Source organism: Phyllostomus discolor, chromosome 4 (genome assembly GCF_004126475.2).
Source record: "Phyllostomus discolor isolate MPI-MPIP mPhyDis1 chromosome 4, mPhyDis1.pri.v3, whole genome shotgun sequence".
NCBI classification, from domain to species: Eukaryota; Metazoa; Chordata; class Mammalia; order Chiroptera; family Phyllostomidae; genus Phyllostomus; species Phyllostomus discolor.
The window spans coordinates 121307151-121320948 of record NC_040906.2 but is presented as its reverse complement, the minus strand read 5'-3'; the positions used below and the strand labels follow the sequence as shown (position 1 = coordinate 121320948).

The 13798-nt window shown below is 39.2% G+C and overlaps 1 protein-coding gene across 1 annotated transcript in view; it reads left to right on the top strand.

Annotated features, from left to right (window-relative positions):
* Positions 1-12038, top strand: part of OPN5 (opsin 5) — a 29335-nt gene extending 17297 nt beyond the window's left edge. The window contains exons 5-6 of the mRNA XM_028508420.1: positions 8302-8543; positions 11975-12038. Of these exons, the coding sequence (XP_028364221.1) occupies positions 8302-8543; positions 11975-12038 (306 nt within the window). The remainder of the gene's footprint in view (positions 1-8301; positions 8544-11974) is intronic.
* Positions 12039-13798: the final 1760 nt, after the last annotated feature.

Below are 13798 nucleotides of genomic sequence, written 5' to 3'. Positions count from 1 at the left end.
TCTCTGTGAAAGGAGGCGTGGGAGAAGAATTAAATGATAACTAAATTACTTTATAAAACTCTGAGGTTCTATGAAAATGGGTGGATTGGTTAGACTGTGTAAAGGTCTGTGGTAATAGCCCTGACTTCTAAACCCACTGGCCTCTCCACCTGACCTGAGTAGGTGCCCCTGCTAAGTAGCAGTGACCCCATCTCAAGGGTCTTGGTTCATCAGTGATGAATAGTGGACTCTCCCTTGTTTTGTTGAAGCAGGTACTTATAAATTCATATTTTTCTAATTTTTATGCCAGCCACAGCCTAGTTGAGGAATATTGTGTTCAGTTTTAGACCAAAACTCTAAAACACAAATGCATGGAACGACATGACCTGATTTACATCCTCTCCTTTCAAACACAGCTTTTGCTTGTTTATAGAGTAGCGGTATTTTAAGATTTGAGAAAATTCCAACTTGGAAGTGCAGAGTTCTTCTTCTGCTTCCTTTTTTTTAAAGTTTGAATTAATATTTTCTGCTTGGATCACAACCAGGGCTAACATATGGCAGACACACCAAAGCACTCACAAGTTTTTCTATATAAGTGTATAAAGGAGTGTCTAGGGCAGTTGGCTCTAGCCATCATCATTCTGCTGATAATATAGAAAGAAGGAAGAAACTCAAACTAGATTTTCTTAGAGTTGTTAAATTACTTACTTCCTTAAAGAGGGTGTGAAAGGTTAATATCACCACCCTTGCTCTTATATAGATAAGGGGACTGGGAGCCAAAGGAGAGAGGTCATGACTGTCAAGTTCTCTGCTTCCTCTAGACCATTGGTTATATCACTCAGTGACAGGCTGCCCACCATGTGGAAGGTAGTAGTCTTATAACTGGAATTTACTATTGCATTACTATCTTTTAATATCATTTTTCCCTCTGGTTGGGAGGAAATCTATAAAGTTTCTAGCTAGACCCAAGACAGAAAACCAAATCTCATATTCCTAAGGTCCTGTCAATTTTATGCTTTCCTGAAGCAGGTAGGGACTCTCCCCTTCCCATTCTCTCAATGTAGAGATGTGGTGATCTCTCTTCTTGTGATCTTATCTCACCCCAGACACTGAAAGATATTTCTTATCTGTACTTTAGCTGCTTCTGTAATGTGACTCAATCTTGATATTGGTGGGGAATTTATTCCATCTCTGTGGTCTTCCTGTTAAGCCTGCACTTCCACATCAATTCCATGTCCTCTTCTCATCTATCTTACTATTCCAGGTGGCATGCAGCTCCAAATGTTGACTGAGTCTTTCTCACATCTGGGCAAAGAGCCTGGTGGAAGGAACTGAAATGGTGGTTCTTAGAGAGCCAGGGGTTCTGTCTCACTCACACTTGGTGGAGCTGAGCCATGATTTGAATCCAAACCCCAGAGTACCTCCCTATCAGTGGCTGTCCCACAATTCTACACTGTCCCAGAACACAGAGAAGACAGGACCTCTCTTCTTGGAAATTTCATTGCTAGAATGGCTCAGGTGTATTGGGTCCCAAAGCAGAGCCTTATATAACTTGGAGAATTTACTTTCAATTCTATTGTTCTGTTATTGCTTTAATTGGTTAATTTACTGGACTTGACCAATATGAACAATGTCACATCACACTTGATACAGCCTGGACTGTAGCTTCAACATAGGAAGATCCCCTGGTCCTCTGCAGCAAGATGTATTTGAAATGAACTGGGTTGAAGATGCATGTGGTTATTTTGTATGTAGAAGCTAAACAAGTATTCTATGAATTTCCTCCCACATAACTGCCTAATTTAAAAATTTGAAGTTTTACTGCTTTTCCAGTGAACCAAAAGGCAGTGATAAAAGTGAAGTAATTAAGAACTTAGAGGAATAGACAGGTGCAGGTGACTGTGTTAGAATTGGTTGAAGGATATCTGGCAGAGAAATTCTGGAAAGCAAAACTGAGGACACAATTAGCAATGAGAAAGTCAAGAACCAACTAAGGAAATGATCAAATATGTTCCAAATTGAATAGAAATTTCTTGGAAAACTGAGTGAAACATGAAAGTTTTGAAAATTTTTGTAGAATATACCTTAAAGTAGTTTTAAGATAAACATTTTAATGTTTAATATTTTGTGGATTATAATTTTAACAGGAGGTTAAAATGAATATGTCTCAGTTTAACTTTGTATTTACTTCAAAACCATACATAATATTCAGTACATTTTAAATCTAGGATTTTATCACTTTCTCTACTTTAAACATTCTTTGTAGTTACTCAATTTAAAGTATTTAGCTTTGGACTTCTGGTCAAAATGGCACCATAGGTAATGGCTCACCTCCTCACACAAACACATGAAAATTACCACTAAATTATAGAATAGCTATCACTCAGATTCACCAGAAATCAAGTTAAAGGGAAGTCTGAGAACTACAGAATTAAAGAAACCACATCCATACACACTGGTAGGAAGGTCAGAGAGATGGAACAGGCTGAGCCCACATCCAAGTGTGGTGGATAAAAATTTGGGAGGGACTGAGGAGTCCCCGCTCCACACCAGGTCCCCTCAGCCTAGGGTTCCAGTGTCAGGAAGATAAGTCCCTACAACTTCTGACTGCAAAAACCAGTAGGGATTGAGTTGGCAGAGGAAACTTCTAGAGCCCCAAATAGTTCCTCTTAAAGAGCCCACACATGGACTCACCTATTCATTCATTCCCTCTGAGCTCCAAAACCAGGATACTGGCATACAGGGAGGAACTGAAGTACCAGGCATCAAGGCTAGAGTTGGGGAACAGCTATCTCTGAGACAAAAGGTCAGGCAGAAGCCATTGTTTCTTTTCTGAACCCTCACCCACAGAGCCACAGAGCTGGCAGGCTGATACCATATATGAGATTCTATCAACCTGGCTTACACTGTTTGCCCTGCCCTGGAGGTCCCCTGAGGTCCCATCTCACCCAACTTACAGATGCTAACAGTGGCTTTTCCATATGAATGGCTGGTCTTGGCTCATACTTCACAACTTATTGAACCCTTTCAAATAGGAACAGCTGGCCTCAGTGAGCCCCCACCCCTCATACTTCTTGCTTAATCACCCCAGGCCTGGAACTAGCAACAGCCAGCCTAGACTCGCAGCTTGGCTTAGCCTGGGAATGTCTAAGCCCAGCACAAGTAGCAGCCACCTCACATGACTTTATAGCTTGGGCAGGGTGGCCCTGGGCAAAACACAGGTTGGGGATGACCTTGGCCAACATTACCCAGGAAACCCCAGGGCCTGTGCACCCAGTGGAGAGCTGCAGAGCACATTGGAGGACCACCACCATACTGCACAGCTGATCCTTCATGGAAGACAGAGGTTTGTGGTCAGTGGTCACAGCCAGTCCTTGCACCTGACTGGCCTGAGTAAATCCCTCCTATTTATCTGCCAACAACAACCAAGGCTCAACTACAAGAGGAGGGTATAGTCAGCCCACACAAGGGGCATACCCGGAGTACCCAGCATGTGTGAAAGGGAAGGCTGTACCACTAGACCCTATAGGACACCTACTACATTAGGCCATGCTACCAAGACAAGGAGTCATAACTGCTCTATCTAATATATAGAAACAAACACAGGGAGGCTGCCAAAATGAGGAGACAAAGAAACATGGCCCAAATGAAAGGACAGACCAAAACTTCAGAAAAAGAACTAAACAAAATGGAGATAAGCAATCTATCAGGTGTGCAGTTCAGAACACTAGTTATAAGATGCTCAAGGGACGTAATAAGAACCTCAACAGCATAAAAAACGATCTAATTAGAAATGAAGGATACACTAATTAAAATCAAGAAAAATGCAGAGTGAAACAATAGTAGAATGGATGAAGCCAAGAATCAAATCAATGATTTCAAACATAAGGAACCAAGAACTAACCAATCAGAATAAAAAGAAGAAAAAAAATGAGGATAGTTAGTATAAACAGCCTCTGGGACAACTTTGAACATTCCATCATTCTCATCTTAAGGGTGCCAGAAGAAGAAGATAAAGGGCAAGAAATTGGAAATCTATTTGAAAAAAATAATAAAAGGAAACTTCCCTAATTTGGTGAAAGAAATAGGAATGCAACTCAAGGAAGCACGAACAAGATGGAGAGTCCCAAAAAAGATGGGTATGAAGAGGCCCGCTCTAAGGCACATCATAATTAAAATGCCAACGGTTAATGATAAAAAGAAAATCTTAAAAGGAACAAGAGCAAAACAGTTAGTTGCCTACAGGGGAATTGCCATGAGACTGTCAGTTGATTTCTCAGAAGAAACTTCACAGGCTAGAAGGGACTGTCAAGAAATATTCAAAGTTATGAACTTATAGCCAAGATTGCTCTACCCAGCAAAGAATCATTTACTACCGAAGGGCAGACAAAGAGCTTCCCAGACAAGAAAATACTTAAGGTTTCATCATCACCAAACCATTATTATAAGAAATGTTAAAGGGACTTATTTAAGAAAAAGATCAATACTGTGAGAAGTAAATGACAATAAATATGTATCTATCAACAATTGAATCTAAAAAACAAACTAAGCAAACAAGAAGAACAGAGACAGAATCATGGATATGGAGAGCATTTTGATGGTTGCCAGATGGGAGAGGGGTATGGAGGAATATGTGAAGAGGGGAGGGGATTAAGAAGTATAAATTGGTAGCACAGAATAGTCATGGGGATGTAAAGTATGGTATAGGAAATGGAGTAGCCAAAGAACTTATATACTTGACCCATGGACATGAACAACAGTGTGAGGATGGCCTGAGGAAGTAGGGGGTGCTGGGTGGAGGCAGGCAAAGGAGAAAAAATTGGGACAACTGTAACAGCATCATCAGTAAAATATAATTTAAAAAAAGCATTTAGCTTTATTCTTATCTGAGTAAAACCACACTGATTTATTTGCTGTGTTGAAAACTACAGTATATTTAATTCTGTGTCTTTTTAAAAGGGATACCATAGTGTCAATACTTTAAGTCCTTTCTAATGCTCATTACACACTCCCATAATAGTAGAAAATATGTAAAATGTGAAAAATATTGTGGACTAAGTGCTAATCTATTTTTTTGTCAGTGACTTTGGCAGCAACACAGAAAACAGATTTTAAGATATTGTGAAATCATCATATGACTTACCAAAGGAGAAATAATGGAGCTATGTTAAGTTCCAAGACATCTGCTAAAGCTACCTTTATTTATATAGTTATTGTTTATTTGGGGATTAAGAAAAAACCCTTAGTGTAAACCTGGAGACCTCCATTCAATTTAACAACAAAATTCACACAGACCAAACCAAATACAGCCTCTCCTGGGTAAGCTTCTGCAGAAAAATGGAAAAACAAGCAAATGGGAGACCTGCACACGTGCTTGTGCTTCATTTACGACTGGAGGAGGCACAGGTGAGCATTTGGCTCAGGACCTTAAAGCAAGAAGCAGGACCCTAAGGCTGAGCTTCAGGATGTGCAGGAGATTTGGGGTAATTTGATTTATCTCCTTGGGATTACGTTTTTCTACTTGAAAAATCAAGTGAAATAAATATTATTGGTGTTTTTTGTCCCTGCTGCAGTTAAATTTTAGAGATGAGTCTCGAACTTTTTGGGTGGAATTTTAGAACCTGAGACATGGCAAACAAAAGGCCTGAGGGCCCTCCACCTTGTTTTATCTGGCCTGGCACCTTGTTTCTACAGGGTGGTAGTACCGAGCTCCTTGCCCCTAGTTAAGGAGTAGTTACATTTATACAGTCCTAACATTACATTCAGCCCTTTGAAGGCAACTGAGGGGCTGATGTAGCCCCTGGGGACAATGAGTTTGACAGCCCTGATGTAAGGGTAATTTCCCAGGCTTCCTTCTTAATACATCCCATACGTGTGGGGTTCATAGGGCGCACACACACTACTGACAAGCTGTTCACAGGTCAAATAGACTGAAGGGTATGGATCATTCCCTGTGTCCGATATTCTGCTCCCACAAAAGCATATTGAAATGCACGTGCACACAAATGAGTTTGCTGTAGGAAAAACTTATCCAACTGGATTTCTAAAGAAAAACGAATGTACAAACACTGTTGCTTTAACTTTATTAATAAAATATTTTGTGTCTCATTGCTCATCATTGATTCTTCACACGTTTGTCATGACCTTGATGTTGGGAACTATTTTACTTCTTAAATAAGGGGACAAGAGGAAAGAAGAAGTGGCCCCTGGCCTCAGATAGCTCTATTCTGACATCTTCCCAGGGTTTTAGGGAACTCAAAGGTAAAAGGAAGGCACATTTTCCTTAGAGCTTCTAAGTTGGGTCTAGTTATGCTTTTTCTAGTTACATGCCTATCCCCATTGCTACTACTATAGCCAGGGTCATGTGATGCCTATCATGCCAAGTCCATAGAACAGCCTAAGGTAGGAAGAAAGGCTGGCAATGCTAAGGTACAGGTTATACTGAGAAGAGAAACATAAACACAGACAACAAAACCAGATATCCACTACACAGAGGACTCATTTGAATGTGGTATCTTCGTAGCAGGACCTTGAATAATACTTTTTGTTCAATGTCATTTTGTTATCATGTTTATTAGATGCCAGAGGAATATAACTTAGTTATATTAATTACTCTATAGTAAAATTGTTTTGTTATAAATTATTACACTTAAAGTTGCAGAACCTACTGATGGTGTTATATGGGGACTTATAGGGTTTACCTTACAGAAAAATATTCTCATAGATAACAATTACCGAAATTAGCATGCTTTCTCTCAATGAGGGCCTGAAATAGCTCAAGCTGAAAATTAAAACGAAAACTTGAACTTTGTTTGCCAATGTCAGTACCCTGACTGAGACCCCTCAATTCTTGTGTAGACTGTTGCCTAAACAAATCTGCTAAGAGTAAAGATTCTGTGTGGGCAGACACTGTGTCTGCTTTATTCATTGTTTTATCCTCAACACAAAACATACAGGAGATGCTCAATAATACCTATCGATTAGATGCATAAACAGTGACCTTTCCACCTCCTGGTTCCCACCTCCTTCATTTCATTTTAAAGGTTAATCTTCTGAAGATAGCTCTCGTTATGCCCCTGCTTAAAACTTACTAGTACCTGAAAACATAGGGAATTAAGTGTAAGCTCAGTTATTTGTTATATAAAACCCTGAATATACAGATGCTATGTTTTTTTCCAGTTTTATCTTCCTTTGTTGCTTTCCCATACACCAAAGTGAATTGCTCACAAGTTCCTACACCAACACACATACATGTCTATGTCTTTGCTCATGTTGGTCTTACTACTATTCCTTTATTTCCACTTGCCAGTACGCATGCGGTATGCTACATCCCTTATGAAACTTAATGTGTCCCACAGCATGTAATTTTGTCTTTGTGGCACTTAAATCCTATTCAGCCTAGCATTGTAATTATTTGTGTTTTAGAAGGATAAAATTAAGGCACAGGCTGTACCTCTCGCAGCACCTGCTAGTGTCTTGCACAAAGCACTTTCCAAAAAAGGTTTTGCTGAATTAAAGTGAGATGATGTGTAGGGTCAGGGAGGTAGTTACAGGGCACTAATTAAGAGCATATTACTAAGGGGACTGAACTGTAGGTGATAAGAAACTAGTAAGAATGTTTTAAGTCCTATTTCTAATTATTCTTTGGTCTGAAAATTAAGAGGCCGCTAAAATTAATAAAATTTTGTAAGAGAGAAAAGTGTTTTCTGGAAAAATCTTGTTCTCTGCAACTGTGCCACTTTGGTTAATGCTCAGTGGATTCTCTTTTCCTCTGTAGCTACTGAATTTCCATGAACTAATCCTCAAACATAAAAACTTGAGACAAAAGAAATAATATTTCATAGAAATCTCTGAAAAAGATTCATATTAGAATTTCAAACAAGGGTAGAGTTTCTGTTTCCTGAGGCTAATTTGGGTGATTTAAAATTTCATCAAGGTGAACTTATTTTCCATCTAATTTTTAAGTGAATGCAGGCTGAGAAATCTGGAAATTGCAGGAACAATTACTGATGTCTTTTTAGAATGATTTCCTGCCCATTGTAGGCACAATCTGACAGTGCTTATAGGGGGTAAACTTTGGGCCTTTGGGTACATTCAAATTCTGGAGCAGAGAATAAATGAGACGTGGTAAATGGGAAAAAGGATTACCATGACTTCTTCTGGCCTAACACTTCAGAATTCCATATGAAATCATTCCTATAGATAAGAGAAATAGCAAGATAATAGAGTTTCTTGGGTATAAATAGGCTACCTGCCTTTCCCCCAAATCCATCATTTCCACCAGGTGTCTTGATTTTGTTCTCTGTTGCTTTCTCTCACCAGGTGGCCATGTTAATTTGTGCTGGCTTCCTGATTGCCTGGATTCCCTATGCAGTGGTCTCTGTGTGGTCCGCTTTTGGAAGGCCAGACTCCATCCCCATACAACTGTCTGTGGTGCCAACCCTACTTGCAAAATCAGCAGCAATGTACAATCCCATCATTTACCAGGTCATCGATTACAAATTTGCCTGTTGCCAAAGTGGCAGTTTGAGAGCAACCAAGAAGAAATCTTTGGAAGACTTCAGGTAAAATTTCAGAAGCCAGAAATTAGTGATACTTTCTTATTTCAGAATCCCATAGGGTTCATGCCACTCTGATATGCTGTCTTCTTAGGGCTGGTGCTTATCACTTAGTGTAAGGAGGGATTTATTTTCTGTTTCTGAAATCAAGTCATGAGATATGTAGGGGATGATGACAGGAGTAGAGAGTGAGAAATGTAATTCTGTTTTTTAAAATATTTTATTTATTCACTTTTCAATTACAATTTACATTCAATATTATTCTGTGTTAGTTTCAGATGTACAGCATAGTAGTTAGGAGTCCCCCAATGTTTCCAGCACCCACCTGACAATACCAAGTCACCAGGATATTATTCATTATATTTCCTATGCTCTAAGCTACACCTCTGTGACCATTCTGTAACTACCAATTTGTACTGCTTTTCATTATTCTGTTTTTGATTGAAGAGCAACTAAGATAGGAAGTTATGTTCATTTGAACAACCGTTATCTGAGACCAAACCCATGTAACTTCAAGACTAGTATTTCACATGGCATCAATTCAAAATTAAGTTCTCACAACAGAAAAGATTCTCTTGTTGGGGATATTTCTATGATTAGCTAAGAGTATGAGATTTGGACAGGCAAAGATAGGAAAGAAGGGAGGTGACATTTTTACTCTGCAAGGTTTTTCATTTTATTTTTACAAGAGCCCCATGTTATTCTTGCTGTTGTCTTTGTCAGATATAGAAACTGAGATTCAAGGACAGTTGAGGTTAAATGAGCTGCCAGAAAGTAGCAGAGCAGGTATTTACGTTCAGGTCTATTGGGTTTCAAAACTCATTCCTATTCATACTTGCCGTTTCTACTACACAATGGACAAGTGAATCTGGGGGTCCAGCACCATTTTCCCTGAAGACTCAGGGTAGGTAAAGAGTTGAGGAGTAGGGGTGGTCTTCTGTGTCTACTCAGGGCCAGTCTAGCAGTAGCATGTGGAACAGGTACCTGAACTCATGGTCTGAGGTGAGGGCTGTTGAGAAGGCCCTGGATTCTCTGAGACCACTTTTTCCTTAGTCATTTGAAGCCTGTTATTTTTCAAAACTATTTTCCTCAATTAAATACAGAACAGAGGGGGGAAAGGGTAGAACTAGCTATGAGAAAATGTGGGTTTTCATCTTGTTCTTTCATTGTGCTTAAATGACCAATCTTTTGACTTTTGTTTCCTCACCGTGTGAGTACAGGATCAAATAAAAAATATGATGAAAAAATAGCACAATTAAAACGTGGTGCTGTCATCATTGCTGTGGTACAGAGGAAGAAATACACAGTTTGGAGGTGGAAGACCACTGCTTCAGATTGATTTTGTTATTTGCAATGGCTCTATTTTGGGGGGGCAAATTAACAACTTAGAGCCCAGGATCAGGATAACTGATGGCCATACTTCTCTTCCTAAATTGTGAGAATTACACCAAATGCATGTGTGGAAAGGGCTAGGTAACAAATATTACTCGCCCCAACCCCCACTGTTGGTGGTTAATGACTTTGCTGTTGAATTGGAAAAAATCAAATGCTGAACCAAAATACATCTATTTTGGAAGTAATAACATTTTGCCCTTACCAACTATTAATACTCTATTACGAGTATAGGTAGAGAGAATACTTTTAATAGAGCATTCATGGGAGAAAATAATGAGCCATCCTCTGAAGGAGATAGGAATTTGGCAGGAATAGCTGAAAGCAAATTTCACCTACCTTATAATTCTGCCTCATACCGACTCTGTGTTCGGAACATGCGCTCACGAGTGTGAACAGCACATAAATACTCAATACTCAACAATGAAAAGAGAAATTTATGTGGAAGAAAGTGACTTAAAGCTACAAACCTTTGGAGAAATCACCAGGAAAGACACAGTTCAGTTCCCTTGCTCCCATTAGCCACTTATGTGAAATATGGTCATTGCTTTGCTGGAGGAAGTCAAGGGCTGTTTTCCTTACAATGAGTTCCAGCTTTTGGTGGGAACAGTAGGCCGTCATGCTGAAGCACGGAGGAGCCCTAGGTTCTAGAGGTTGGAGCATCTTCACGGGAGGAATGCTAAAGAAATATGAGGTTGCAGAGTTTAGAGGGATCTGCTTCAGACAACAGCAGAAAGGGGAGAACTGACCATGAGGGGTTTCTTTATAACATTCCAAAGAAGAAAAAAATCTTGTTTAACTTTGTTGTAATTAAGGAGCTAAGAAAGTGGGCAAAGTGGAGGCCTGTAGAGTGAGATGAAGAGGCATGAAGCCAGTTTAGAATGGGGCATGCATTACCAGAACAATTAAATCAAATTACTCTATATTAATTGATATCTGTATTCTTTCCTTTTCTGAGCTCTGAAATGTATTTGCTTTCAATGGAAGACCTCTCAGGAAACAGTTTGATTTCATATAAAAGAGCTAATGTATTGGATATGAATAAGATTGTGGAAATAAGTTATGAGTAAATGTAACAGTTAATTAAAAGTTAACTTATTTCTTCCCCTCCACCCCTGCATTGAGCCTCTTGAGATTTTGCTGGAAGCCGATAAAAAATATGGCCAAGAGCCATTTTTGAAAGATTGTTATTCACTCCCCCTGCTCAGGTTTCCAGATGTAGTCTTCTGCATTTTGTAAATAGTTTTTCTCCACCTTGCTGTGTAAGAGACACCTGGGAAACGGACAAGCTAGTGCTATGTGGACCTCACCTGCAGAGATTTAGTTTTAATTGGTCTTGATTGGGGCTAAGCTTCAGTTGTTTGATTGTTTAACTCTCCAGATAATTGTCATTTACAGGCATTGTTGAAAGCCAGTGAACTAGAGCCTTCGAAAGAAAATCATTAGTGCAGCTCATGGAGTCATAGGCCTTTCACCTGCCCGCATAGACACCAATGGTCACCGACTGTCAGGGGCAGGTGAAGCAGACTACAGATGCTAGGCCATTCTTAGGTGGAACAGAAAGTTCAAAAGACATAGGGTACATAATGAAGGATGAAAACATTTTATATTCCTAGGATTTTAGTAAAGATAAAAAACAAAGAACAAAGCTCTAAACCCCACATTGCTATTGTAATCAAACTTCCCCTAATCACTTTAGTTTTAGTGCTGTCCTTGCAAAAGAATGCTCTTTTAATAGGTGAATCCCAGGGCCCAGCTGAGTGGCAGATAGGTATGCAGTGAATTCTTTCCTGGAGGACAACAAAATCACTAAGGCACAGAAAATGTGCCAGGAACAAGTGGCTTATTTTTGGAAAGCTCTATCCAAGTGACTTCTTAACTTTGAAAATTCTAAATTGAATTACTATTTTTCATCATTTTAATTTGACTCTTGTACATATAATATTCATGGTAGTCAATTTTGACATAATGTATATATGTGTGTGTATATATGTATACATATATATATAAATACATGTTAAATTGCATTTTTGTTCTATATCTAGGCTACATACCATAACCACCGTCAGGGAGTCCTCTGCTGTGCTGGAAATCCATCAAGAGGTATGAAGATGGACACAGCATCACTCATGGACACAATTACTCACTTATTTGCCTCGTCACTGCTGTTAATGTTTGATTGCAAACACACTTTTCTCTTTAGTATATTTTTATATTTGTATACTTTTCTTCTTTTTTCCTTAAGCCAGGATTTACTGGGAAAATTCCAATGGTCAAAAGGAATCTTGATTATAGTATGCTACTTTAAGGAATATTACTGGAAAGAGTCTCCCTGGAATTCTCTTTTTAAAACCTATTGTGACACCAAACAGTATTAAGTCTGAGATATTAAGAAAAATGTTTAAAAGTTTTCTTTATCAGTGTGTTACTTAATTCTACTGCATTATTATTATTATTTCTTAATGTAGGGCTGAGAGGCAGTTTATGGGAGTTTATGGGCAGTTCAGTGATCACTGAGGTGGGTGATCATTGGGTCCCTGGCTGCATCTCGGCTTTGACTGGTAGGTGTTTTGATTCCCACAGCCATTCCCTTCTCCTGCTAACAGAGGGTCCCAGTATAATGGTAGAAATTCCACAAAATCGTTCTCTAGGGAAATCAAGCTTGCCTTAAATCTCTAAAAGCTCTTTTGTATCTCAGAATTTAAGGACTAAAGTAATTCCCACTGATGACAATTTTACCTACATGGGTTTTTCTCATTAAGTTCCACATACTAATATAGTGGGTATAACAGGTCATTTACCAACTATAATTATTGGAAAAACAAATTTAGAGAAAATAACTATATATGTGTGTGTTATTTCTTTTGTTTGTTTGTTGGCTTTATTCTTTCTTGTGTTTGTTCTTTATTTTCAACAAATACCTTGTGAGGTTTATGGGTAAAGAGTGACAGATAAGATGAGATAGAATTTCAAAGGCAGATAGATCATTGTCTTTTAAGAGCTAATGAAAGAGCAGGCATGTAAATACTAGGTCCAAATTGGTCTTCAAATCCACGTCTACCTGATCATCTTTCCTAATCCAAGGAAAGGGCCATTTATTGTGCAATGGTTTTAACTCAAGCCTTAGACAGGTGTCATGTTCTCCCACTCAATCCACCCCCTACTGCTCTATGACTCTAAGCTCTGCTCACCAATTCTGATCCTACCATTCTGACCACAGCTGATGTTAAAAGTAAGAAAGGGAAGAGATTCTCCTTCAGTGCCTCTGATAATCTCTCCAATCCTTGCATTCAAGTATTTATAGAGCATAGGACCCTCCCCAAGGTTCAGCCCTTGGTACATGGCACCTTCAGTTTCTTTGTGTTTTAGTTTTCTTCAGAGTTAGGGTGGGGATGAGAAATGAGCTGATGTGTAGCAGTGGTTTAAGATTAGTGCTAAATAGATATGTGTATAAAACATACTTTATGATTACAGCAAAAGTAGGACAATTCTGCCTGTAGTGTGGGGCTGCTTGCCAAAGTCTGGAAAAATGAGGAAGAATTTGTCATGAGACTCGAGAGGCAAGGGGGTTTCAGGCAGAGTGTAAAGTACAGAGGTGTGAAAAGTGTGTGCTGCCACAGGTGGAGGGGTCACAGGCATAGATGGCAGAGCCTCTGCCTGTGCAGCACCCCAGCTTGGTGTCCTTTGGCACCCTTTAAAATGGGGAAATAACAGAAGAGGCAGGATTAGATACAAGAGGCTTTGTTTATGCTGTTATATGAATTTAACTTTGAACATAATGGAGAGAACCCTGCAGGATTTTAGGCAGGAAAAGAAGTGATGGGATTTGGAATTTTTAGAAATACCAGCCTAATGGCAGTGTGGAGGGT